We start from the raw sequence: 26232 nt of genomic DNA on the forward strand, positions 1-26232 counted from the left end.
CCCAGCATACCCGGACATAGTTGCGGGGACGGATACGGCCACAACGATATCGTCGGAGCGGGCAGCGGCTCCCTGCAGCCTAGGGTATCTCCACTGGACGACGTGGGATTGTTCCATTCTATGATCAGCAAAGCCTCCGAACTGTTCCAGCTCGTGCCCAAGGAGACCAGGAAGGAGGGTTTGCTATACCAGAGGCGCGAGGCCAAGAGGGAGACAATTATGGCGGTACCCCACTGGACAACGCGTGGGAGCAGGGCCTGGCCCTCTTGAAGAACCCTTGCACGGCTCCGGCTAAGAGAGATAGGCTGGAGAAGTAGCGGGTACCGGAATCCGCAACCAATTGCCTGAGGTCGCAACCATCGCCGGATTTGGTGGTTTCGGCGACCGCAAGGAAGAGGTCATCTAGCTCGTCCTCGTCTTCCGTACAGCGAGGGCAAGAAGTTGGATGCCATGGGGAGGAAGGTAAACTACACTGCAGCGTCCACCATCAAGGTGGCCAGCGCACTGGCTATCCCAACCAGGTACGACATGGAGCTATGGTACAAGCTGGGGCCTGTTGTAGAGTTCCTCCCTGGCGACGAGAGAATGGAGGCGATTGCCCTCTTCCAGGAGTGGAAGATGGCATCAGATGACGCCATCACAGTGGCGCTGGACGTTGCCGACACAGGGTTCTGCCAGATGGGGAACGGTGTCTGCCTTTGTTACCAAGGCTGGATGAAGGCCACACATTTTCATCAAGAGGTCCAAACGAAGGTACTGGACATGCCTTTCGACAGGAATAGCCTTTTTGGAAAAACCGTCAACGAGTCTCTACAGGCCATCAAGGTGGATACAGAGATAGCCCGTGCCCTGGGCACGCACCAACAGCACTGCTCTTCCTTTCGTTCTTCCAGAGGAAAGTTGGGCAGATAGTTGAAAGGTTTCTCCTCCTTGTACCGTCAGCCATCCAGATCCATGACCCAGGTAGCAGGCCTACGGAGGAGGAGGTCAGAATCGTTGCAAGCAAGGCAGGACGCCGAAGCAAGCCTGAACCAGACAAGGCGTTGGGCCCCCACCAGTGCACCCTGGAGGGAGGCTGGCTGACGAGGTTCATCAGCGAGTGGAGAAAGATCACCACTGACAGATGGGTGTTGGACGCTCTTGCCCAAGGACATTCCCTGGAATTTCAGCACAGGTGTCCACAGATCCCGCTGGTGGCCTGTTAGGAGCAGCATGTCCCTCAGCTCTTAGAGGAAGTACGGGCCATGCTACGAAAAGGGGCGATATAACTGGTTCCCCAGTGACTGCTGGGCTCCGGAGTCTGCTCGATACTTCGTGTTAAGAAAGAAAGGTGTGGGGGCTGGAGGTCCATTCTATACCTGCAACGTCTAAACAAGTACCTCAAGTCTCAAAAATTCAGGATGGTCACATTGCAGCACGTGCTTGGACAAATGGTGAGAGGGGATTTCTTGATATCGCTGGACCTGGAGGACGCCTACTTCCACGTCCTCATTCATAGGAAACACTGCAAGTGTCTACGCTTCAGGGACTGCACTACCAGTTCAAGACCCTACCCTTCAGCCTAACATCACCCCCCAGGGTGTTCACAAAGTGCCTGATACCAGTGGCGGCCCATCTGCGTCCACAGGGATTCATGTATACCCATACCTCGACATCTGGCTAATCCGGGCTCGCTCGCAGGAGTTGGCCGTTGGACACACGTAGGCGGCCGTCAAACTGCTGACGGATCTGGGATTCTCCATCAGTTATCCAGTCCTGCTTGACGCCATCGCAGAACGCGCTGTTCCTTGGAGCCAGGATCGATAGTGTCCTGCCTAGCATCGCCCTAAGAAGAGAGGGTAGACACCATTCAGGGAAGGTGCAGCAGCTGTTTCTGATGAAGACGGCCACGGTGCGGACCATCAAGTCGTTGCTAGGCATGATGTCGTCCTGCATCTACCTCATCCGGCTCTGCAGGTTACAGATGCAACCTCTTCAGGAGTTTCTGGATGCTCGCTGGGTGCAGGTGTCTGGAAACTTCACAGACAAGATCACTCTGGACGAAAAGTTCTGTTGGGCGAAAAGGTGCATGGGTGACTGCTCCAACATCGCCCAAGGCACAGGGATTCAGAACCCTCCATTCCAGGAGATGGTCACGACGGACCCTTCCCTGGAAGGCTGGGGAGCCCACACCGGATGTCTTCACGCCCATAGGCCTGTGGCTGCCAGAGGAGAAGGATCTCCATATCAACATCCTGGAGCTATGGCAGTGTTCTGGGCCCTCAAGTCGTTCCTTCCGTCCCTGAATGGCAAGGTGGTGAGGATCTTCACAGATACCACCATGATGTTCTACATCAGGAAACAAGGGGACACTCGCTCCCTGGCCCTCTCCAAGGAAGCGCAGGAATTGTGGCGCTTGGCCGTCGGACAAGAAATGTTCCTTGTTTCAATTCACCTAGCGGGAGTCAAGAACACCATTGCAGACTCCCTCAGCAGGGAGTTGCGCTTCTGCCACGAGTGGGAACTAAGTGCACCACATCTTCACCAAGTGGGGCAGGCCCCAGATCGACTCGTTTCCGATGGCACCCATTTAGCCCCTGGCCAGCCTATTCGCCATTTCATCAACCACGAAACCTTTAATACCTGCATCTGTGTGTAAGTGAAAAATTCTCACCATAAAAAAGAAAAATTCACCCGCACTCCCTCTACTGAGTGCTGCCAAAAACAAACCAAGCAGCTCTGTGAGACATTTGGGGGAGGCCTGTACCTTGAATAGCGAAATGCATCCGTTTCTTGGCTCATTCAATGCCCACACAAGCCTGGATCCCTGGGGGCCAAAAATACTGTACGAGTCACTGAGGCTTGCATTAAAGCCAACAACGTCCTACGCCCAACCAACAAAGGAACTGATGCTGTGTGTAGCCCGGGCTGTGGGGCAGCTTCTGATGAAAGGACCAAGCACACTGTCAACCAATTATCCCCTGAGGACCCACTGCAGCATGCTCCCGACTATCGCTGCACTCGATTTATCTAATGATGTTTCAAGCGACACACCCAAGGCCACTACTGTGACCCCCGTCGCCCCTGCAGCTTCAACCCTTAGCCCCGTCCCTTCACTCCCAGCCAGTTCTCTCAGATACCCCTGAGGCTCTCGCACTAAATGCGGGGAGAAAGTAATCACACCAAAGATGGCGAGTACAATTTCACCAAAGGTGACCAGCGGCGAAAAGTCTCCTTTGCCCATCAAGAATATTGCTCACCAACAGGGCAGCAGCCCACTCCATCCACCGTTCTGCATTGAGCAAGCTGCAAATTGTACCCCTGACCAGATGGCGAGGGGGGCCTAGTGACCAAGGAGTGGAAATGCGAAATTGTCTTATCGAAACCTTTGACTATAAAGAATCTGATCCTATCCCTGTTTGAAGCCATTGGGAAGGAGATTGGGCAAGGGGGATCTCGAAAAAGCCTAGAAGGGGGAACAGGGCCTTAAATATGCCGATTCCCATAACCACCCTGAACAATACTAGAGCCACACAGAGTGGGATGGGGCATGCTAGCAGAATCGGAGTAAGTGCCAAATCCATAAGTGCCCCGGTAGCAAAGGGCTGTCTATTTGTAACACGGGAGCAAGTTGGATTAGAATTAGCCAAGAGGAGGGACATGACTTCGACTCTGTTAGAATTGACTTTAGGAAGTTACGTGTGGCCAGAAGCATATTGAATTCTGGTATGATATGCCACCCTCCCAGCGAACAGGGTTCTAGAACTTAGTGCCTTCCCCTGGGGTATGACTGTTGTACCCCATGAAAATCTCTCATAACAGCCTGTGATCTCGGGAGCTAACAGTGTCCCCTTGGGGAATAGGATTCTGGGTGATACCTTTTGGCATGCCACAAATGGTGAACTGAAGCCCTCGCCCCCTTCCCAATCCAAGTCGGGAAGGCTACGCCATCAACTGAGCCCCTCCTGGAATAGTATTGTGTCCTATTGTTACTGTACTTAATCTAATTTAATCTCAATAAGAATGAAATGTCCTATGTTTAAATTATTTGTGTTGTTGTTTAGCTGTTGTGAAATACTTTTATGCCGGAACGCCAAAATAAAGTTGTAGACTGTAGCACCCTCGACCCCCAAGCCCAAAAAGCAACGCCTCTGGAATAGGGTCCTTAGTAGACCATGAAAAAACGCATGTGTCTAGAGCAGCATTTTCATTGTGTATGGGAATCCTTGAACTTCGAGATAGTCTCCTTTCATTTTTCTTTATATGAAAGAACCACTTCCCTGTTTCCCTTTAAACCTACTTCCTCACCATTTTCAGTTAGAAAGGAAAGCTAACAATTCCATATTTGCACACAATAGACCATGCATATTTCTCCCCAATGATTAGCAAACTCATGTAGATTGCGAGAAACCCTTAAGCCACTGAATACTCTTCGGACCTAAAGCCTGCAAAATCAGCTTTGTTTTACCAGAAGGTGTATATGTGTGTTTCTTTGTATGTATGTCTATAAATGTATATTATGTAATATGTTATTGGGCACCCTATAGTTAAAGTGACGCCTGTGTACAAACCCCTTTCCCAAAAAGCTATTGCTTATAACTTTTGACTCGCTGGATGAATTTTGATGACATTTTCCCTAAACCAGTTTCTTGTGCACATTTTTGGACATTTGGGGGAAAATGTGTTAAAAGGTGAAAAAGTTATCAAGAAAACAACGTTGTTTTGGGCCTACACCCATTCTTGTTCCCATAGAGAAAAACTGCATTGATATTTCAAATAAGAAACAACTTGGGCACCAAGCACTGCAAATGTACCGTATGGTAGTTTGGGGGAAAATCCATCCAGTAAGTGTTTAATACTCGGGTGCCCAGTGCTCCTGAAAAGCTCATATGCATCTCCTATGGTGCTTTGCACCAGAGAGGCTGAGGGGTTTTTCAGAAATTAAAAGCCACTTTTTGTTATTCTCGATGCAAGCATTTCCGTGGGAATACAGATGAAAACCCAAAAAGGAAAAGTGCACAATATGCTATTTTGGAGGAGGAAAAGGGGTGTATTCACAGCAGGTAAACTGGTGGGCAAGGGGGAAAAGGACAGCATTTGAAGTGTGGGAGATTTATGTACGCTGCGCAGCCCGTTTGGGGTAGAAGAGTTTCGGCTTATTGGGGGAATCCCGGGGAAATCTCGCAAGATTACTGCAGTAACGCTGCAAGATGTGCTCTGAAAAGAAACTGCGTCACACAAACTAAAGTGTGAAAGGGGGTAATGGGAGAGGGTCAGGGAGGGAAAACAAAATGGAGGGTTATGGGGGAGCAAAGAAAAGATGAAGGGGGCACATGGTGCGAGTGTCAGTGAGGAAGGAGAAGACTTTTCTGGGATTTTCTCGTCACTGCGGGAATCACCAAAGGTTACATTACCAGGAGAATCAGCATACTCTGGAATGATTACTGGTAAATTATGACTGGAATATGAAGAGAGGGAAAACAATGACACTTGCTAAGTCATCTGAACTTGCACTGACCACATTTACTAGGCAGGGGTTAATGGATCTTTGGGTGGAATTGGTGCAACATGTACAATGAGCACGCTGTAGCTAGTGGAACGCAATGGACCCGGCTGTGGCCAGTGGACCCTAAGACCATCAGCCCTGCCTAGTGGCCCAGTGTTAAATGGCCAGTGAATCTTAAGCTCCGTGGGGGATTACGGGCCTCAGACGATAGACCAGGGCCACTGGCCTTCCCTCTTTTAAAATCATTGGTGAAGCATGGACAGTGGCCATGGCCAAAGGCAGGGTTAGTGGGCCCGAAGAAACTATAGTATAACAAAAGTCTCCAAATTCAGTGAAAAAACTTGAGTTAAGAAAGAGTTAAGGTGATCTGATTCATCGCAACAAACCCCTTATAATTCAGCGGCTGACCATCTTCACTTGGCGCCCCCACCGCGTTGCAAAGCCCATGAGCATATACTTGATATCGCAGGTGAAATTCACGACTTCCCAAATTACATCAGGGGCACCTCTATGCAGAAGGGGTGAGGGGGTTTGTGTGTGGAGTGCCGAATTAAGATGGTCATCGCTTGACTATTGCTTCATTGTCCCTATCCTGAATTGAATATTACAGCATGCAAAGTACGGTGAGCTGTGTGTTTTAAAACTGTATCATCAAGGCTTAAAGAAGCACAGTGTGAGAACATATTGCTGATAGTCATCTGCTTTTTAGTCATGATTTCATACATTATGCTCGCCTCCTATTTTTCATCACCCACCATGTTCGCCTCTTAAGGGAGAATTAACAGTCTCACAGCTGGTTCTGCAGCCTTCAACCTCTAAAGTCTCCCATTATAGTGCCCACCCTACCACAAAGCAATGTGTTTAAAATATTTCATAAAACTCGGCGTAGATGCTTTGTCTCCGCTGTCCTTTACTTGAAATATCACACAGTGTGAGCACGAGCACTGCAAAGGCTGGGAAGAGCTGACCCTGTATCAGAGAAGTAAAATCAGGACTTTTCCCCTTCGTGGACTGGCTGTGTGCAGGATGTGGGACGTAGCCTAACAAATCGGCACAGTCCCACAAGCTATATAATGATGGCCATCCAAGAAGATAGGCATCTTTGCATTATACAAATCCAGTTCTGGTAGGACACGACTACCCTTAGGACAAAGCCATTTTGACACACAGGAATTATGAAAAATGTGCTCAAATGGAGATAAAAATGGCATGAATGAAGTAACACTCATTTCCTTCATATAGAATGCATTTTTTGACAAGGGCCTGCTTTTCCTTCTTTGCAGCTGTGATGGTTCAGGCCTATGCTTGGATGGCACCTTATTCCATCTACCGTGGTGACACCGCTGAGCTTCTGTGCAACATCTCAATTGAAACCACTCAAAATGCGCGCATAGCAGTGAGCTGGTGGGCCGAGCTGGATGGTGAACCAAAACCGCCTGCTAAATTGTTGGCTTCGCTGAACAGAGACGGCGTAGCGGAGCTGGGCAGCAGGAACCCTGAAGGGGATGTGAGCACCGACAAGGTGGGAGTGCTCTGCTACAGGCTGCGGATCCATGGCATTCAGCATTCCGACGATGGAACATATCATTGCACTGCCACTGCCTGGATCCAGTATCCAGACCGGAGCTGGTACAGCGCGGCATCTGGCAAATCCAACCTTCTTCATGTGTATCCGTATGCACTCGGTACGTACCAACATGTCTTACCTGAAAAATGCCTGGTTAATTCTTTTATTTCATTTGAGTGTTTAACCATGCCTGAACATGCAACTATAACTGTGTAAGGATACTTGATGCTAAACCGTAATTGAGAAAAGCATAAAAACATAAAACGTCTTCAGAAAGTTCCAGAAGTATTAATTCCTTTACTAAGAAGCTTTTCTTCGTTTGCATTATGTATGCAAGATAAAAGTGCATTTCCATAGGTGAAGGATTTTTTTTGTTCGAAACTATTGCCAATTTCTTCTACAAGAATGTTCTGCAGTTTGCTACAGTGCTTGATTGTGCTAAAGTGAGTGCAAGACATTAACTGAGTAATACCATTTTCTATGTGAGGAATGAGGGTTACGTGAGAGCTTTGTGCGTCATGCAGGCAGACTTAAATTCTGCAATCTGATCGATAAGGTAGCCCATGTTTTTTTTTCCATTTTTATTTTCATTTTACTTATAACAACAAAACATGAAATGGCAAAGAAATTTGTAGCAAAAACTATATACATAATTACAAAACACATAAATACACCCCCTCCCCCTCATATACACCAGGTACACATCATGTAATATGTAATTGTCAGATTCAATACAATGTCAGAAATTTACCCCAAATCTTCATAAACAACCCATTCTTGCCTTGTTTCCTATATATACATTTTTCCACATCCGCCAGATCAAGCATTTCTTTCAACCAGTCCTCCTCCTTTATAGAGATGTCAGATTTCCAATTCGTAAGGATGATTTTTTTTCCCATCATGGCTCCCCCAAATAACCACTTCTTTTGGCTTTGAGTGAGCATTTCCAAGGTAGCATCATTTCCCAGTATTAATGTCTCAAAATCAAAACCCATCGATTCCCAGACCTTTTCCATGGTCACACCAATATCATCCCAAAATTCACGCACTTTCCTGCAATCCTACATCATATGTTCCAATGTACCAGTTTCATGAGCACATGCCCAACACTCCGAGTCATCTTTCAAACCTCGCTTCCATAATCTGTCAGGTGTCCAATAAACCCTGTTTAGTATCTTTATTTGTCTCGTTCTCTCAGTCAAACCCAGGGAACAAAATTTGACATTAGCACACATCCTTGTCCATGTCTCCACTGTAATGTCAGAACCAATTCTTCGACTCCACTCATCTCTGAGCTGAACATTGTCTTTGTATTCATTTTCTATTTGTTTGTACACCCAGCTAGCTAAACCACCTTCACCCACCAACGACTTTCTCGTAAAAAAAATCCAGATTTAACCTTGCCTGAAAATTAATCTCACCAACCGCAATCTTCAATTTCCTGTAATCTGAAAACCTGAAATTTTCAATATGAAATTGTTGCTGTAGCTCTCTAGCACTCATCCATTTCCCCTCCTTAAATAGATCATCAATCCAACTCACACCACCCAAAAACCAATCTGCCCAGAATAGTGTCTTATTTTCAAATCTAATAGACGGATTCAACCATAATGATGCACCAGGATCTCTACATGCATCCACACCCAGCAAATCATTCAACTTCTTCCAGGAGTTTTTCAGACAGACAGTCAATGGGTCCTTCATACTTCTCGCTCTTGATTCTGTAGTCGCTAAGGCTTTTGGTGACAGAGGACCATTACTACTTGCTTCCGCCGCAGCCCATTCATCAGGTATCGGTGCCAAGAAATCAATTATAAAATCACAAGTGAAGGAAAGGTGATAGGCTCTAAAGTTCTGCACTCCCAGTCCACCCTTCTCCAGTGGTAATTGTAGTTTCCATAAGCTTAATCTGGTTGGTTTCTTGTCCCATAGAAAACCTTGAATATGTCTGTCCAATTCCTTCCATTAATGAGTATCAATATTTAGTGGGATCATACTCCAGATGTAATTGATCCTGGGGGTCGATACCATCTTTAAAGCATTAACCTTCCCCCATAATGAAAGATTTAATAAACTCCAACATTCCAGATCATCTTGAAAATCCTTACATATCGTATTCATGTTCACCTTCACCAAATCACTGATCTTTGGAGTTATCCAGATACCAAGATACTTCATTTTATCTGGGCACCATCTAGACCGTAGACCAGTCACATAACGTTTATTACAGCAAGGTACCAGGGGCATCATCTCCGACTTTGTCCAATTCACTTTATATCCCGAGATGGCTTTAAATAATCTCAAAATTTCCATTAGAATCGGTAATGACTGTTCCAAGTCTCGGAGAACCAGAAGAATGTCATCAGCAAATAACCATACTTTTTGTTGTCTTCCCCAACATGTCAATCCTTTTATATAGGGATCATCTCTAATCATAGCTGCCAGGGGCTCAATCGCAATAACAAATAGCAAAGGGGAAAGAGGACACCCCTGTCTTGTCCCTCTTTCCAATTTAAAAGAAGCTGAGCGTCTATCATTGGTGTTAACCTCAGCTGTAGGGTCTTAATATAGTAGCTTAACCCATGACCTGTATTTTACCCCAAATCCCATTTTTTTCAAGGACCAAAAAGAGGAATTCCCAATCCACTCGATCCAATGCCTTCTCTGCATCCAAAGAGAAAACAGCAGCGCCGTCCAACGGATCAGTTGCTTTATCGATCGTATGAAACAGCCTTCTAATATTACTAGATGTCTTCCTACCCTTCACAAATCCCGATTGATTCTCATTGATCAAGACCGGAAGAACATTTTCCAGTCTAATAGCCAAGACCTTTGCCAGAATCTTATTATCCGTGTTTATAAAGACTAATCAGCCTATAACTCGCTGGAAGTGTCTCATCTTTCCCCTTCTTAGGAAAAACAGAAATCGTTGCGTGTCTTGTAGATGTCGGTAAGAGAACATTTGCCAAAGAAGCCACATATACATCCATTAGCAATTCAAGGGCCGAGTCTGGTAACAACTTTTAGAACTCTACTGGAAAGCCATCAGGCCCTGGCGACTTTCCCACATTCAATCGATTAATAGCTCCCTTGATCTCATCCAGTGTCAACTCTGCCTCTTGTAGCTGAGAATCATCGTCAGAAAGTCTGGAAACATTCACTTTCTCAAGAAAGTCAACACCCCCAATATTCCTATCGAATTCATTCCAGTATAAATCAACATAATAGTCCCGAAAGAAGTTGTTGATCTATTCCGGAAGGAAGGTGATTCGTCCATCATTATTTTGAATCGACGCAATAGAACGTTCCGATTCTCTCTTCTTTAGCCTGTAGGCTAGCCATCGGTCACATTTCTCTCTTTTCTCAAAATACACACACTTCAAGTTGTGGTATTTCCGTTCCGTCCGCTCCTCAATTATATTCTTCAGTTCCCTTTTCAATTTCAACAGTTCGGCCATACCAACCAAGTCACGGGATCTGCCATTGTCCTCTTAGACAAGTCACTAATTCTCATTTCCAGTTCCTCCTGTCTAGTAACATGTTTCTTATTTAAACCAGACGTTAAATTAATCAAATAGCCACGCATGGTACACTTGAGGCTTCCCATACAATCTCTGGTCTCAAATCACCGTGTGATTTTCAGATATGTAAAATTCAATTTCGGTCCTCATTTTTTGCACTTCCTCCTCCATTTGTAAGACTGCAGTATTCATTCTCCAATTAGATTGTCTCAGTTCATCACAAACCATTTTAATACACATTGTTACATGTGCGTGATCAGTCAGAAGAATAGAACCAATTTCACTTGCTCTATGATTCTAAGCAGGTGTTTCAGAGATGGATAGTGACAATCAGTCTGCTTACCCTTCACTGATACACTTCTATCCAAATCTTTATTTAAAACAGTATTAAAATCACCACCTAGAATAATATCCGTACCTAAATCTTGCAATGATTGAGCTACTTTCCTATAGAATGACCCATCATCTACAGATGGGGCATGAATATTACACAAAGCCACAATACAACCCTGGATATTAACCAGTAGTGCCACAATTCTTCCTTCTCGATCTGACAATTCAGCAATACCTTTATTGGCAAATTTCTCCGAATCAATATAGCTACTCCTCTTGACCTCGTGGAGAAGGAGGAGCCATAGACCCTCCCAACCCAACCCTTCTTAAGGATTCCAATTTCATCTTTAAGAAGATGGGTTTTGTAACGCTTACCTTAGACTCCTCAGGGACACCACGTGATATTCTGAACTTCTCAGGGTGCGCAGTTATCTTTTGTTCACTACCCCAACTGAACTCTCTTTCTATACCACAAAAACAAATTACCACACGAAATGAATGAAAAGAGTTCTAATGTAGTGAAAATATTAAAAGGTTAAAATCCTAAAAACTGTGTAGTTCCGTTACCTTAGTTGGTGATTTGGTTAGCTCTCCATCCTGTTTCTGTGCAGGGGTGCATGTTCTGAAGAAGGGTCAAAACTAGGGAAGATAGACTGCCCAATATGAATTTTCGGTTTTAAATAAATGCCTATGGTGAGGGTGAAAGAGAATAACCTATTTTCAACAACACAACCGTGACTGAAGAGGAAGGGTTGTTCTCTGGAAATCCTAAAAATATCTCAAAGGTGCTACTCCTAAAATATACCCAGTCAGGAATGGTATTGCAACAAACTACTTACAAGAAAAAACCTTACTGTGTCTAAAACCGAATGTGCACAACCCTAAACGTTTTATGTTCCTTAATGTGTGGAATTAGTGTACCTAAACTGTGACAGGGAAAAAAAAAATGGGTAACGAATACTTGCTGTGGAAGGAGACCGAACAGGAATGAGTGCCTCGAAAATCTCCTCACAACCAAACACCAAAAGGAAATGCGTTTCCGCCAGCTCACACACTGACGAACGCAACTCCACACAGAGTTCACAGAATTGTTGCCGCGGAATGGAACAGGAAAACAATGACCATGGCACTACAGAGAGGGTATCTATGGATTACAAGGGAAACTGAGGAATTCCTGTCAGAGGGATGAACCGCGGTAAGCGTCCGCTGACACAGCTGAAGACGCGAAGCGCCGTTGAACAAGGGGGAGGGGCTTAAGTACTCCAGAGTGACAGAAAACTAGACCGCTTGCCCAATCTAGTGGTGTAACATCAGGCGGCCATGTTGGTTGATGAGGAAGAGCCCCACCCTACCTATTCCTTGACCAGGACTTGTAAGCGGCCACCCAGGAAATTTTGGAATTTCTTTTGAGAGGGAACCCCGTAGTCATGACAGTATTCCCCCCCAAGGCCCCTCCTAAACTGAATTCCCCCCTCCCTGGTTTGGACGGTTGGTTGCGGTGAAAGGTTCTGAGTAACCTAGGGGCATGAACATTCTCGCATGGTTCCCAAGTTCTGTCTTGAGGGCCATAACCCTTCCAATCCACTAAGTAGAATAGCTTATTACGCACAATCTTAGAATCTAAGATGGCCTTGACTTCATATTCTTGTTGGTCATTATCTACAACTACAGGGGCTGGTGCTTCGGAAATTCGTGTGTTTGGATTAACAGGTTTTAAAAGAGATACGTGAAATACTGAATGGATTTTCATGGTTTTTGGAAGGGTTAGCTTCATGGCCACAGGATTGATGATTTTTTCAATAGCAAAAGGTCCCAGGAAGCGGGGAAGTAATTTTCTAGATCCCTTCAAGGTCAGATTTCGAGTGGCTAACCAAACCAAATTTCCCACTTCATACTCTCGTGCAACACATCTTTTGTCATCAGCAAATTTCTTCTGGGATTCTTTAGCCACAGATAATTGTTCTCGAGCTTGAGCTATGGCAGTGGTGATTTTTTCATGCAGAGATTTTACTGCTGGCATTTCTAACGGTTCCGGTGGATCGTAAACTGAGGTACGTGGATGTCGACCATGCAAGGTGTAAAAAGGACTCAAACCAGTGGAGGAATGGACAGAATTGTTATATGCATATTCAGTTATCCACAAAACGTTCAGCCAGGTGTCTTCTAGTTGATGTAACATACATCTAAGGTACTGCTCCAAGGTTTGATTGGTTCGCTCAGTTTGACCGTCAGTTTGGGGATGATGACTGGTGGACAAACGTACATCGATTTTAGCCAATTCACAACATTTTCTCCAAAACTTGGAGACAAATTGGCTTCCTCGATCAGAAATTATCACCGTAGGAAAGCCATGCAGCTTCACAATATTCTCCAAAAAGGTTTTTGCCAGCACTGAGGCTGATGGTAATCCTTTCAATGCTATAAAATGTGCCATCTTGGAGAACAAGTCCTCCACCACCACCATGATCGTGTCAAACCCTTCACAAGGAGGCAAATCTGTGATGAAGTCCATGGAGATGGTGTGCCAAGGGGTTGGTGGCACATTCAACGGCAGAAGCAAGCCAGCAGGTTTTTTTTTTTTATTCTTGTTTTGAGCGCAGTTACCACAAGTTTTCAAATGCTGAATGATATCTTTTCTCCAAGTAGGCCACCAATATGACCTCTTAACCTTCTCCATGGTCTTTTTGATTCCGGGGTGACCTTCCAAAAGAGCGTCATGGTAGTTGGTAACCACTTTTTCTTGCAGTTGTGGCGTGGGCAAGTACAACCGTTCCTGATAAAAGGGAAGGCCCTCCTGCACAGTAAAGCCTTCTCCTCTGGATTCCCAGTTCAACAATTCATCCTGTGTGAGGTGGTTTTGAATTTCCTTTTTTAATTCTTCAAGGGCAGAGTCTGTCGTGTTCATTACTCCCAGGATTTTTTCTCCAGAAATTATCTCCACAGGATTCACCGGCACATAGGCTTCTTCCCCGTTACCCATTCGTTACAAGGCATCCGCCTTTCCATTTCGCACTCCTGGTCTGAAGGTGATAACAAAATCATACACAGCGAGAAAGAGAGCCCATCGTAACTGTCTTGAAGATTGTGCCCGTGCAGAGCGTAAGTATTGCAAGTTCCGATGGTCGGTGAAGATGGTCACAGTGTGTCGTGCGCCCAGCAAGTGATGTCTCCATTCCTTCAAGGCACAAATTATAGCCAAAAACTCCTTATCTGTAATGGTGTAATTCAATTCTGCAGCGGAGAATTTTTTAGACCAGAAGGCTACTGGGTGCATTTCTTGGGTGCCAGGATCACGCTGAGACAACACAGCTCCCATTGCTACATTTGAAGCATCGGTTTCAACCACAAACGGGAGATCAGGTCTCGGATGTTGTAGAACAGGTGCAGCAGTAAATTGTTCCTTTAGTTTCTTAAATGCCTCATCAGCTTCATTAGTCCATTCAAATTTCCTGTTTTTTCTAAGTAGGGAGGTGATAGGATGAGCTAGGCGAGAGAAATTAGAAATAAACCGCCTATAGAAATTTGCAAATCCCAGAAAACTCTGGATTCCTTTGACAGAAGTTGGAGCAGGCCAAGACAGGATGGCATCAACTTTTCTGTTATCCATTTTGATTCCACTTGAAGATAGAATGAACCCCAAGAATTCAATTTCGGGGACATGGAAATTACACTTCTCCAATTTCACATACAGAGAATTTTCTTGGAGCCTTTGAAGCACCGATGTGACGTGCTTAACATGATCCGCCAGGTTCGCAGAGAAAATTAGAATGTCATCCACATAGACCACCACACAGATGTCCAGTAGTTCTCTAAAGATATCATTCATAAAGGACTGAAAGGCAGCAGGAGCATTGCAAAGCCCAAAGGGCATGACTTGATACTCGAAGAGCCCGAATCGTGTTCGAAAAGCGGTTTTCCACTCCTCACCTTTCTTAATGCGAATGAGATGATAGGCACCTCTAAGATCAAGCTTGGTGAATATTCGTGCCTGCTTCACCTGATCCAGCAAAGTCGAAATAAGGGGAAGAGGATAGCGGTTCTTCACAGTGATTTGATTCAGTGCTCTGTAATCTATGCAGGTTCGCAAATCCCCTTCCTTCTTGGGCACAAAAAAAAGAGGAGATGCCACCGGTGACTTGGACGGTCTAATAAACCCATTGGCCAGGTATTGATCTAGATAAGACTTCAGATGCGCGTTTTCTTTTTCAGTGAGGGCATAAATTCTGCTGCAAGGAAGCTGAGCCCCTGGAATGAGATCGATTTGACAGTCATAGGGTCTGTGCGGGGGCAAAATTTCCGCCTGCCGTTCTTCTTGAAAAGTAGCCTGGAATCTTTTGTATTCTATTGGTAACGAACCGATGAGACCTAAAGTGGTGTTGCTTGTTATCTCAAACTGCCTGGCGTTTTTCGAACCTTCTGCAGAAAAACACATACTCCGACATTTGGAGTTAAACGTCAATGTCCGAGAACACCAATCGATCACACGGTTATGCTTCTCCAACCAAGGTATTCCCAAGATGATCTGGAATTGAGGAGCTTGAATCAGGTCAAAAGAAATCCTCTCCCTGTGTCCTTCCTGGCAAAGCATCATGAGGGGGTCAGTGCACTGGGTTACGGGGCCTGACACCAAAGGTGTGCCATCCACCCCGGAAACATTTTCAGCTTCCAACTTATTCCTCAAAGGGAATCCCAATTTACTAGCCAGATGTTGATCCATGTAGTTGCCAATGGCCCCACAGTCTATGTATGCAACTAATGCATGCCTCTCTGTGGGGATCTTCTGGCAAGAAAGGACGATAGGACACACAAAGTGTGAGGTCGCTGCAACCTTTTCCATGCTCGACAAGCGGACCTCTAGACTTGTCGGGCACTGGAGTTTTCCGCCGTCTGTTCTTTTTTTATCCGGATTAATTCCTCCTAAAGGCTTCCGTGAAGGTTTTACTGGACAATCCTTTAAAAAGTGACCGGCCTTGCCACAATACAAACACAACTGTAGTTGTCGTCTCTTCTCTCTTTCTGCTTGGGAAATAGGGCCTCGAATTCCGCCCAACTGCATGGGTTCATTGGGAACATCCAATCCTGACTTCGACACTGGTTCTCTTGGACGGACTACAAAGGGTCGACTGTCCTGACGAGCTCGATCCGTCCTCCTATCCTGAAGACGATGATCCAACTGAATCGTCAGATCTATGAATTCTGTGAGACATTCAGGCGGATTGACAACTTGAGCGAGAACATCCTTCAGCTCATTGCGCAGACCACGATAAAACAACGTCACTCTCTTTTCTGTAGGCCAATTTGTTTCTGCCACTAATCGATTAAAAGTGGCTACATATGCTAGCAGCTCCTGATTGCCCTGCTTAAGTGACAGTAACTCATTGTCCAATGCCTGACCTTGTGAATGGCGAGCAAACAGTTTCTCTAACTCTCGTTGGAATTTTGAAAAGTTCTGTAACACAGGATCATCCCGATTAACCAAAGGAATGGACCAATCGGCTGCATGACCACCTAAATAAGACAACACAAAGGCAACCTTTGATTGGTCAGTGGAGAACACGCCAGGTCTGCACAAAAAATGTAGTCTGCACTGATTTAAAAACACTGCAAACCTTTTTGAGTCCCCCGTGAATCTTTCGGGAGGGGCCAAGGGAATATTCCCTGGAATCACCACTTGGACTGGAACTGAGGGCGATGTTGATGAGGAAGCTTGGGCATTACTTTGGGGAAGGGGAACCTGTCCCGCCTGATTCTGTAATAACTGGCGAGCCAATTCTTCAGTTCGTTCCCTATTGATTCCCAGTTCCCTTCTAAGAGCACCGGTTTCGGTCCGGGCTGCATGGACTTCAGCTCTAAGTTCTCCCAATAGTTGAGCTAACTGGTCTACCTCAGAAGTTCCCATGATGCCCAGGCGGAGTATTTTTTTTTTATGTCGGCTTCGCGTTCTGTAACGCTTACCTTAGACTCCTCAGGGACACCACGTGATATTCTGAACTTCTCAGGGTGCGCAGTTATCTTTTGTTCACTACCCCAACTGAACTCTCTTTCTATACCACAAAAACAAATTACCACACGAAATGAACGAAAAGAGTTCTAATGTAGTGAAAATATTAAAAGGTTAAAATCCTAAAAACTGTGTAGTTCCGTTACCTTAGTTGGTGATTTGGTTAGCTCTCCATCCTGTTTCTGTGCAGGGGTGCATGTTCTGAAGAAGGGTCAAAACTAGGGAAGATAGACTGCCCAATATGAATTTTCGGTTTTAAATAAATGCCTATGGTGAGGGTGAAAGAGAATAACCTATTTTCAACAACACAACCGTGACTGAAGAGGAAGGGTTGTTCTCTGGAAATCCTAAAAATATCTCAAAGGTGCTACTCCTAAAATATACCCAGTCAGGAATGGTATTGCAACAAACTACTTACAAGAAAAAACCTTACTGTGTCTAAAACCGAATGTGCACAACCCTAAACGTTTTATGTTCCTTAATGTGTGGAATTAGTGAACCTAAACTGTGACAGGGAAAAAAAATAATGGGTAACGAATACTTGCTGTGGAAGGAGACCGAACAGGAATGAGTGCCTCGAAAATCTCCTCACAACCAAACACCAAAAGGAAATGCGTTTCCGCCAGCTCACACACTGACGAACGCAACTCCACACAGAGTTCACAGAATTGTTGCCGCGGAATGGAACAGGAAAACAATGACCATGGCACTACAGAGAGGGTATCTATGGATTACAAGGGAAACTGAGGAATTCCTGTCAGAGGGATGAACCGCGGTAAGCGTCCGCTGACACAGCTGAAGACGCGAAGCGCGTTTGAACAAGGGGGAGGGGCTTAAGTACTCCAGAGTGACAGAAAACTAGACCACTTGCCCAATCTAGTGGTGTAACATCAGGCGGCCATGTTGGTTGATGAGGAAGAGCCCCACCCTACCTATTCCTTGACCAGGACTTGTAAGCGGCCACCCAGGAAATTTTGGAATTTCTTTTGAGAGGGAACCCCGTAGTCATGACAGGTTTCTTGAATAAAACAAATATCACTTTTCAAATCTCTTAAGTAGGTCATAACCTTCATCCTTTTTTGTAATTGTTTAATCCATTAACGTTCCATGTAACCACACGTAAGTCACTGGCCATCTTCCTCACCCCACTGTTCATGTCAAAGTTTTCAATGAAAAGCGCCTCAGTCAAACGTAGAAACCCAAACAAGCGACAATCGGATGTGAACCTGACCCCCCCCTTTCTGAAATAGAAGCAAGTCAGCAACAACAGAAATATTTTACAAACTAAGTATAACATTTTAACCAGTCCAGTGTCCTGGACACCTCTCCTATGAACTAATGAACATTTTACACTAATATTAAATCAGCCGAAAAACCCATATCTTAGACAAACATCACCACATCTATATCAGATTCAGAACTCATTAATCACTGTAAAGACACTCCCCCCTCAATCGGACCAATAGATATAATGACTTAACGACCATCCTAGGCCCTATGACATACTGACCACATCGCAAAATTTCAATCTGGTCAGAGTCCCAAATGAACATCATCCTTCCATAAACGCCATTTCATACAACCCCTCACAAAAAACACACCATAATTTCACAAACCATAAGGAATTTCCTTTCATACCCATTCTTTGAAACACAACTATACCATATAGATATATAGTATCAACAAACATAACAGCCAACATTTAAAATCCTCTCAACATAGTCATACCAATCCACCATAGTATTTGGGATATCCAAGGATTATAGCTCAGCCACATCACATCAAAGAGTATGCCGCCTGTCCCTGTTGATCTGGTCTTTTCAATTTCCCCTAGACTCATTAACCACTGCCACATTGCTCATCTTTTTAAAAGAACCTATGTTTATATGACATTTGTCTCTCACCTTCTCTAAAAGTACACATACTTCAGTATCGTGGATTTGAATAAACTTTATCAACCCTCTGTGGAGCAGCCGATAGACTCCTTCAAGAATCACATTTAAACTAACAAATACAACAAGTATTTCAATATTCGGCAATAGGAAAAAATGTGTACTCTGAACTATTGGACAAACCTGAAGCATTGGTGGTATATCGCCAAAATCAAACTCATGCAACCACGATTCCCCCATCTAAACAGCAGCTGTTAACAGCACCACTCAAACCTGGTATTCCCAACCCCTTTCCTTTAGGCCAGCCTATCAACATCCAAGTATCAACTGAATCCTTGAGTGTGTATTCGAGATACAGCAATTAAGTAATAGAGTCAATTGTAGTGCATGTAGTGGACACATGCAGTCTCCTCACCCCGATATCCGAACCAACATGAAAGTCAATTAGACCACTACTGATCTTCAGTTTCCAAGCTATGCCATATTATATATAGCAATACATTAAACATCTACCTCAGAATGATTAGGTTTCTTCTGTACATCCGCGCAGACATAGCAATGACTATATTTGAATTAATGAACCTAACATGTGATTGAATAAATGTGAGAAAGAACATAAATAATTAAAAACATTCCAGAGTTATGTCTAAAAAATGCAAGAAATACTTAATAAATCATTCAAAACATTAGCTGTGAAAAGACACATTACGCATAGCCTATGACTAACTGTGTTGAATATTACATTACCACATTACTTCCGCTTATACTTCTACGCATATAACATGGATGTAAATCAGCAGGGCCATTGTTAAAACAAAAGCCACCAAAGGAAATGGATGGAAGCCGCAGGGAAAGGAGATGAGAATGGTAAATCACGAGAGAGAGAGTGGAAAGTATGCTGAAGGGAGATGGTCTCTTAGTTAACAAGATTCTCATGGAGGGTTATCGGTCTATATTAGAAGATATATTTCATTTCACATAATTTTTGTTTCCACATTGAGGGATAGCAATGCTAGAATAACATATACTACATTGAGATCTAACTCTTATGTATAATTGCGGGGAATATCCTGGAGATATCTCTCCCCTTTTTTCCTGCACTTTCCATCATCCTCTCTCCCACACAATGACTTGACAGCCCACACGAACCATGAGTTGAAAGAGCCAGCATTGCCCCCACCCCCACTGTATAGGAATCTACACCGGGAAAGCTATGTACACTCTAACCGTGCAAACACCTAAATTAAAGGCATTCGTTCCGGAGAAGACATACAGCAATGACATTGCTGACTCCGGCATTAATGTTGCTTGGCTAGCGATATTGTATAGACTGTGGCATTGTAGATCATAATCGCATAACCTTAAAGACATCTATGTTGGGAACTTAATAAAAAGGGTGATATGCAATTTCTAAACCGTTTAAGATATAACCTATAAACAGTAACATGAACAACCAACAATGCCACCAAGTTACAAAACCTTCGGATAAATGTTTGAGCGCAGAACCAGGTAATGTATGATTAGTAGATTGGTGACTTCGTGTGAATTTTAGCATTTCAGCATTGACATTGACATCAATTGAAGACCCCACCTCTTCATAGATAGTAATCTCTATATAGATATGAACATATCAATAAAGAAGTGGTTGTCTCTCTTATACAATTATAATCGACACGCTCACTCTTCACCGGAAAGCAGCTATCACATCCCCAGACTGGGGGTATCTACATTGCCTCATGAATGTCAAGCAGACAATCCCTGCAACAACTGGATTACCCCTGCAATTTCACGCCATGTAATCTCCATTTAATTTGGAACGTTTATGGTAGACGCCAAAGGTGATTCCTGAATTACGGGAAAGAAGACTCCATGATCCTCCGGCCGACGTACCACGTGAACTGACCTCAAAGGCTGAATTAGGGGTGTATATAAGTCAGATAACTGTTCCTGCTCATTAAAGGCCCATCTCCAAAAGAATTGTAGTCATAACAAAATGAAATTACCAGAAATCACTGGCAACAAGCAGTCCCAAGTCTCCAAACCTCTCCCGCAGAAATCCACTCATATCCGAGAGCACCACGCAGTCAGATTCCCCCACAAGAAACTACAACAAGACCATGGATAAGCCATCAAGGTTAGTAGGCTTGTGGTGTATGAGGCAAAGAAGTGGGGCAATGCGTGCAACAGCATATAAGTCAGCACTTACAAAGAGACCATTCAGGAGGACAGAGGGGTGGGCAGGACTGTCAATCCATGGTGCCTGCAGTCCAACAGGCTCTCGGTACAGGTACAGTTAGATAGGCACAATGCGGAGACAGGTCCCAACAGCAGTTCGAGCTTTAGGGCAAGCAGTAGCAAGGTGGCAGCCTTGGATCCCCAGTCCCGAGTCTCAGCGCATCAGTATTGTGCTGCGGGACCCGAAGCACCTCGCTGGTGTGAAGATGGTGCAGGCACACCAACCTCTCAGATGGGTGCACCGGTGAGCGGCGAACAGGCTGTGCTCAGAACCACCCTCTGTTCCAAACATCACTGGCTAGCCTGATTGAGGGGATAAGGCACACTACGCTGCTATAATGATCTATATACAAGTCTCACCTGATGGGCGGGTGCATTCTGATCCGGCCACACACTGATTTAGCCACCCGACATGTACAGGAACCCAGCAGCACTCGCTGACATGCTGTAGATCCTTCGCGTGCCGACACGAGCCGACAGATTTATTTATGTTCGCTTTCATGTTTAGGGCTTCATACTTCCTGAATGCACGTAGAGGACACGCATTAGGCACGTTAGAAGGTGCTTTCCTCTAATTCCTTTGGCGCAGCACACAAAGCCTCGAATTCCATTCATGGAGGTCAGTATTCATTTAAAAATCAGATCGTTCTAAAAGTCTAACGTTTTTATCTAGTCAGCGCCATTTTAACTATTAAAAGTCAATCAGGTGGAGTTTAAATGAATTTTTTTTTTAACAAAAATTAAAAAAATAAAATTATTCAAAATTGATGATGGTGATGTTAAAGCACAAAGTAGAAAACACTAAGTGCACTTATCCTTCAATGGCTCCAGCCATGCTATGGCCTCTTTAGGGTCAGATGTGCTCCTTTCACCATCTTGTAGAGCCAAAGTTAGCAGATTCGCCCTATTTAGGAAAGTTTTTATTCCCAGCAGTCTCGCCAGATCCTTGGCTTCTTTAAATGATTTCCTGATTTTCAAAGTTTCTCTTGGGTAGTCAGGATACACAAATATTTGTTTACCTTTAAAGTAGGTGTTTCCTTTCTTCCTTGCAGCTCCCAGAATGGCTTCTTTAGTCCTAGAGTTCATTAGAGTGATCAAAATATGTCTAGCTCTTGGGCCAGAGTTTCTCCCCACTCTATAGATATTGTCTATATCTCCAGGGATTATTTGTTCACAGCCATAGCAGAATTTCAAAATTTCCAGAACCAGATGCAATAGATCTTCATTTCCATTTTCCTCGACTCCCACAAGTCTCAGATTTTTGTTCCTTATCTTCAAATCCAATTCCAAGCTTTTCTCCCTTCCCTTTTGAACTTCATCCTTCAGGGAGTTATAAGCTCTGAAACTTCCAGTGATTTCTGAAGACATAGAGGCTGAGCCTGTTTCCAGGAGAATGGTAATTCTACTATCCAGATGGGATACTTTTTTGGATAGATCATCCATTGAAGATTTAACATCTCCCACATCCTGGACCATTTTTCCCAAGTCCTGAGCCATTTTAAGAAGTAGAGAGTAAATGTCCTGAGTGCTAGGAACTTCATCCATCCCTGATGTTGATTTTGGCTTTTTTGGAATAGGGTTTTCAGCTACCTCAATCTTTTTCTTAGTGTTCATAATCCAATATAATCAATAGCTGGAGAGGGCCAGGAGCTACATGCTGCTGCCTCTGTGTAAGCATCTGTGATTTTGCATGGTAACATATTTTAATTGTTTGAAATAATCATGACTCATTCGACCTACCTACATGGAGAGCAAACTCTCAAAAGGCACACTGGGCATCATTACGAGTATGGCAGTGCAGGAAAAAACAGGTATAATGCAGTGGTAACAGCATTACTGGCACATTACCGCACAGCTGTTCTGCAACTTTGACGGTAAAGTATAATATTTTCCTCCAGCAAAATGCTCGAGGTAAATCCTTGACCTTATCGACACACAACTGAAGAATTGGTGGAATTACCACCAACTGTAATTCCGCTTAAGTAATTCCGCTGAAATCTCCATGGAGTACTATGGACTCCAAACAAATGGGGATTTATGTCGCCTATCACCACCTGTAATCTTATTTTAAACCCGCAGGACCAGGTGGCGATAATGATAATGCCATTTGACACTATTTTGGTGGATTTACCACCAAAATACCTCCAAACTTATAATGTGGCCCAATGATTTGGGGCTACCTCCTTTTTAAGTGGCTCAGTGATTATTAATTCGGGGCAACTCTTTCCAAATGGTTTTTGCATTACTGAGAACCTATGATGCATATTTAATCACTATTCTTCTCCCTGCTAACTCTCGTCATTTTAATGTGGCAATCCTGCAATCCCAGCGATGTCACACAATATTATTTGTACTGTCTTGTTGTGTGAAGTTGCATTCCTAGTAACTGAATATTATTTTGCATGTTTCTCTTTACAAAGTGAGTGTTTGCTCTTAGATGCATTTGTATTACATCGCAGCCCGAGGTAAGTGGCCTCATTATGAGTTTACAAGTAATTTTGTGATTCCTCCCCCCCCCCCCTCATTCCCCTGTAATTATAGCCATACTCAATTACTGTTGCCACCAGCCGATTTACTGCCGGATTAGGAGTGGTGATTAAGTGACATTAATCCTGATTACTGGAGTCCATAGGACATCATGGGGATTTTGCCAAATTTTCTCCTGTAGTAAATCTGCAAATTGTGGTGAGTGAAGTGGAGGACTTGCCTCGAACTGAATGATTGATGCAAATCCTCCACTTCACCTTCAATCCCGGAATTTGCCTGTGCAGTAAAATTGACGGTAATTCTGTTACCACCAAATAAACGTGCTAATAACAGAATTACCACCAAAGGTGTACTGAACATCTGAGCACCTAAGAAGGCCCAATGGGTTGGTTCCCAAGCAGTCATGCACGAGACCTTTTACACAGTGAACAGTTGGTACATCATTCAATCCTCAATGTAGGGCCTAAATCTCTGGGGTATTTTTATTTGCTTAGTCTTGTGCAAGCGGTTTCTTCGGTTAAGATTTAATAACAGCCGTCAGATATGTAATTTTAGAAAGTGCCCTGTAGCTAGTACTAAGAGCACTAGTCTTAAAAGAAAATATGCAAGGGGACTAATTAGCACATGAAATGTGAACATTGACTGTGTGAAGTCAAAGCAAGGAAATTTTAGTAAATTGACGTGCAACAAGCCCTTTGGGATAAATTAACTTTATCGGTCGAAGAGCATGCTTGCTATGCCATTCATTAAGTTATCTGTATAGAAAATATCTGCTGAGGATGAAAGCAGAACCCCAATACAACTGTTGGAAAATTACTGCCCAACTAATATTGGGCAGTAATAACTAAAAATTACTCCCCTAATGTCACTACTTCATCATTTACATCTATTTCTACAAACTGAGCACGGCCTTCAATTGATGTGCTGGAAATCTTAGCTTTTAACTCCAGCCATTTTGAATTCCTTTAATGTACGAGTGGCCGATGCACTCTACATGAATGTAAGCCTAAAAATGCTTATATTTAAAGTGATATAAGCTTTATAGCTAAGACTATCTAACTCGTACCACATCCATTCATCGCCATGCATTTTTTCGCAAGGTTTTTTGCAGTTTTATTTCTTGAAACATCAAATTGAAAAAAATACGGGGCTGTCGGGAAGGGTATATAAGGGTTGTGGGGTCAGGAATAGTGTTAGATTAACCCCCCAAAAAGAAAAAAAGACATTTCGATGGGTTTTTTCAAAGAAAAAATCAGCAAAAAAAACATTGAAAAAATGCATGTCAATAAATGAACATAGAGCCATCTAAATTACTTGAGATCTCTGTAAATTATTCTACTACTTTAAACATTTAATTTAAACACACTCCAAAGGAGCATGCGTGAGGGTCTAGATAGAGGGTTCCCTGGAGCAATGCCTGTGGTTCTGCTTCATTCAAAATCTTACAACCATCACCCTTCAGTTTTGGTTAGCATGTATGATAACCCCTGCGTTTAGTCTTTGTTTGACACAGGCATGCACCTTGCTATTATGCATGAGTACATTACATTTATGCTTCCACAGAACACATGTATTTGTTTTTGTGGAAAACAAGCAGTCGTCTTGGAAACTGAATAGACTGGATCAACAGTTTATTAATTGTATTTAAGTTTTGTTTTCTTAAATGCAGGTATATATTGAGCTGTCAACGAGGGCTTTGTTGGGGTTGTCATTGAGATAGTGATGTGCAGATAACAAACGGCTGAAATTGAACAGAAGTGGGATTATAACAAGGAACTGCAGCTCAGTATTACACTGCTGGGGGGCTCGGCGCCACGAGGTCCCGTTTAAATGGGGGTAACGCCTCTCATCCTGGTTGACCTAAGGGGCACTGAGCCCTATCAATTTAAAATAGTAAAGGGACTCTAGCCGATCGTGAATACTCGTAACGTGTGCCTTGCTGCTACTGCTGCGCACTGCACAAGTCATTATAATCAATGTGGTATGTCCTTCACTCTTAGTACTTCAACCCTGTGATTCATACATTGTGAATCTCCCTTCATATGACCACAACATACTATAACACATCAACAGCTTAGAGTAGAAGTCCTGACCCTTCATCCGAGCTAGCTCCTCTGAGCTTGGTTCTCCTTTTTCTCTCTGAGAATGGGGAAATATTCTGGCCAGGATGGAGCTGGGAGAATGGAGGTATGTCTATGACGGAAGGGGTCAGAGAACTAATAGTACAATTGCTAATGTGGAGAGTATTTTTTTTCTTTATCTTAAAATAGGTTTACTTAACTGTGTCAATTTTTGGTACCGACAATCAATGCTCAGTTTCCTAAACATGTGATGCCTTGCAGATAACATCTCTAATAACGTTTCTTTGAAAGTCAATTACAGTCGATTATAGCTGTCCCCAATTTACCATCAATTAATGCTTTTACAAGGAGCTACACCGGTATGGGTATGGGGGGAGGGGAACCTGGTGAGTTACTTAAATGTTTCAGCTCTGTCTAAATAAAAGCAAAGGACTCTTCCAACATCAAGATTACGATGAATCTACTCCTCCAAACTACTGCTTGGGATGAAATGTGGACCAGACTGTTCAGGGGATAATTGTATCTTCCCTATAAATCAAGTATTGCACAACTAAAGTGCCTGTACTATCCTAATTCTGTCTGAGGTCACAACATCCAAGAACGTGTTTTTCCAAGTGATTCACTATCTCT

At 43.8% G+C, this 26232-nt stretch overlaps 1 protein-coding gene across 1 annotated transcript in view; it reads left to right on the top strand.

The window, feature by feature from the left end:
- The window catches only part of IGSF8 (immunoglobulin superfamily member 8), a 395119-nt gene that overhangs the window by 284626 nt on the left and 84261 nt on the right, over positions 1-26232 (top strand). Inside the window, exon 5 of the mRNA XM_069635441.1 lies at positions 6769-7170. Within this exon, the coding sequence (XP_069491542.1) occupies positions 6769-7170 (402 nt within the window). The remainder of the gene's footprint in view (positions 1-6768; positions 7171-26232) is intronic.

Source organism: Ambystoma mexicanum, chromosome 1q (genome assembly GCF_040938575.1).
Source record: "Ambystoma mexicanum isolate Mex_15411 chromosome 1q, UKY_AmexF1_1, whole genome shotgun sequence".
Lineage (NCBI taxonomy): Eukaryota > Metazoa > Chordata > Amphibia > Caudata > Ambystomatidae > Ambystoma > Ambystoma mexicanum.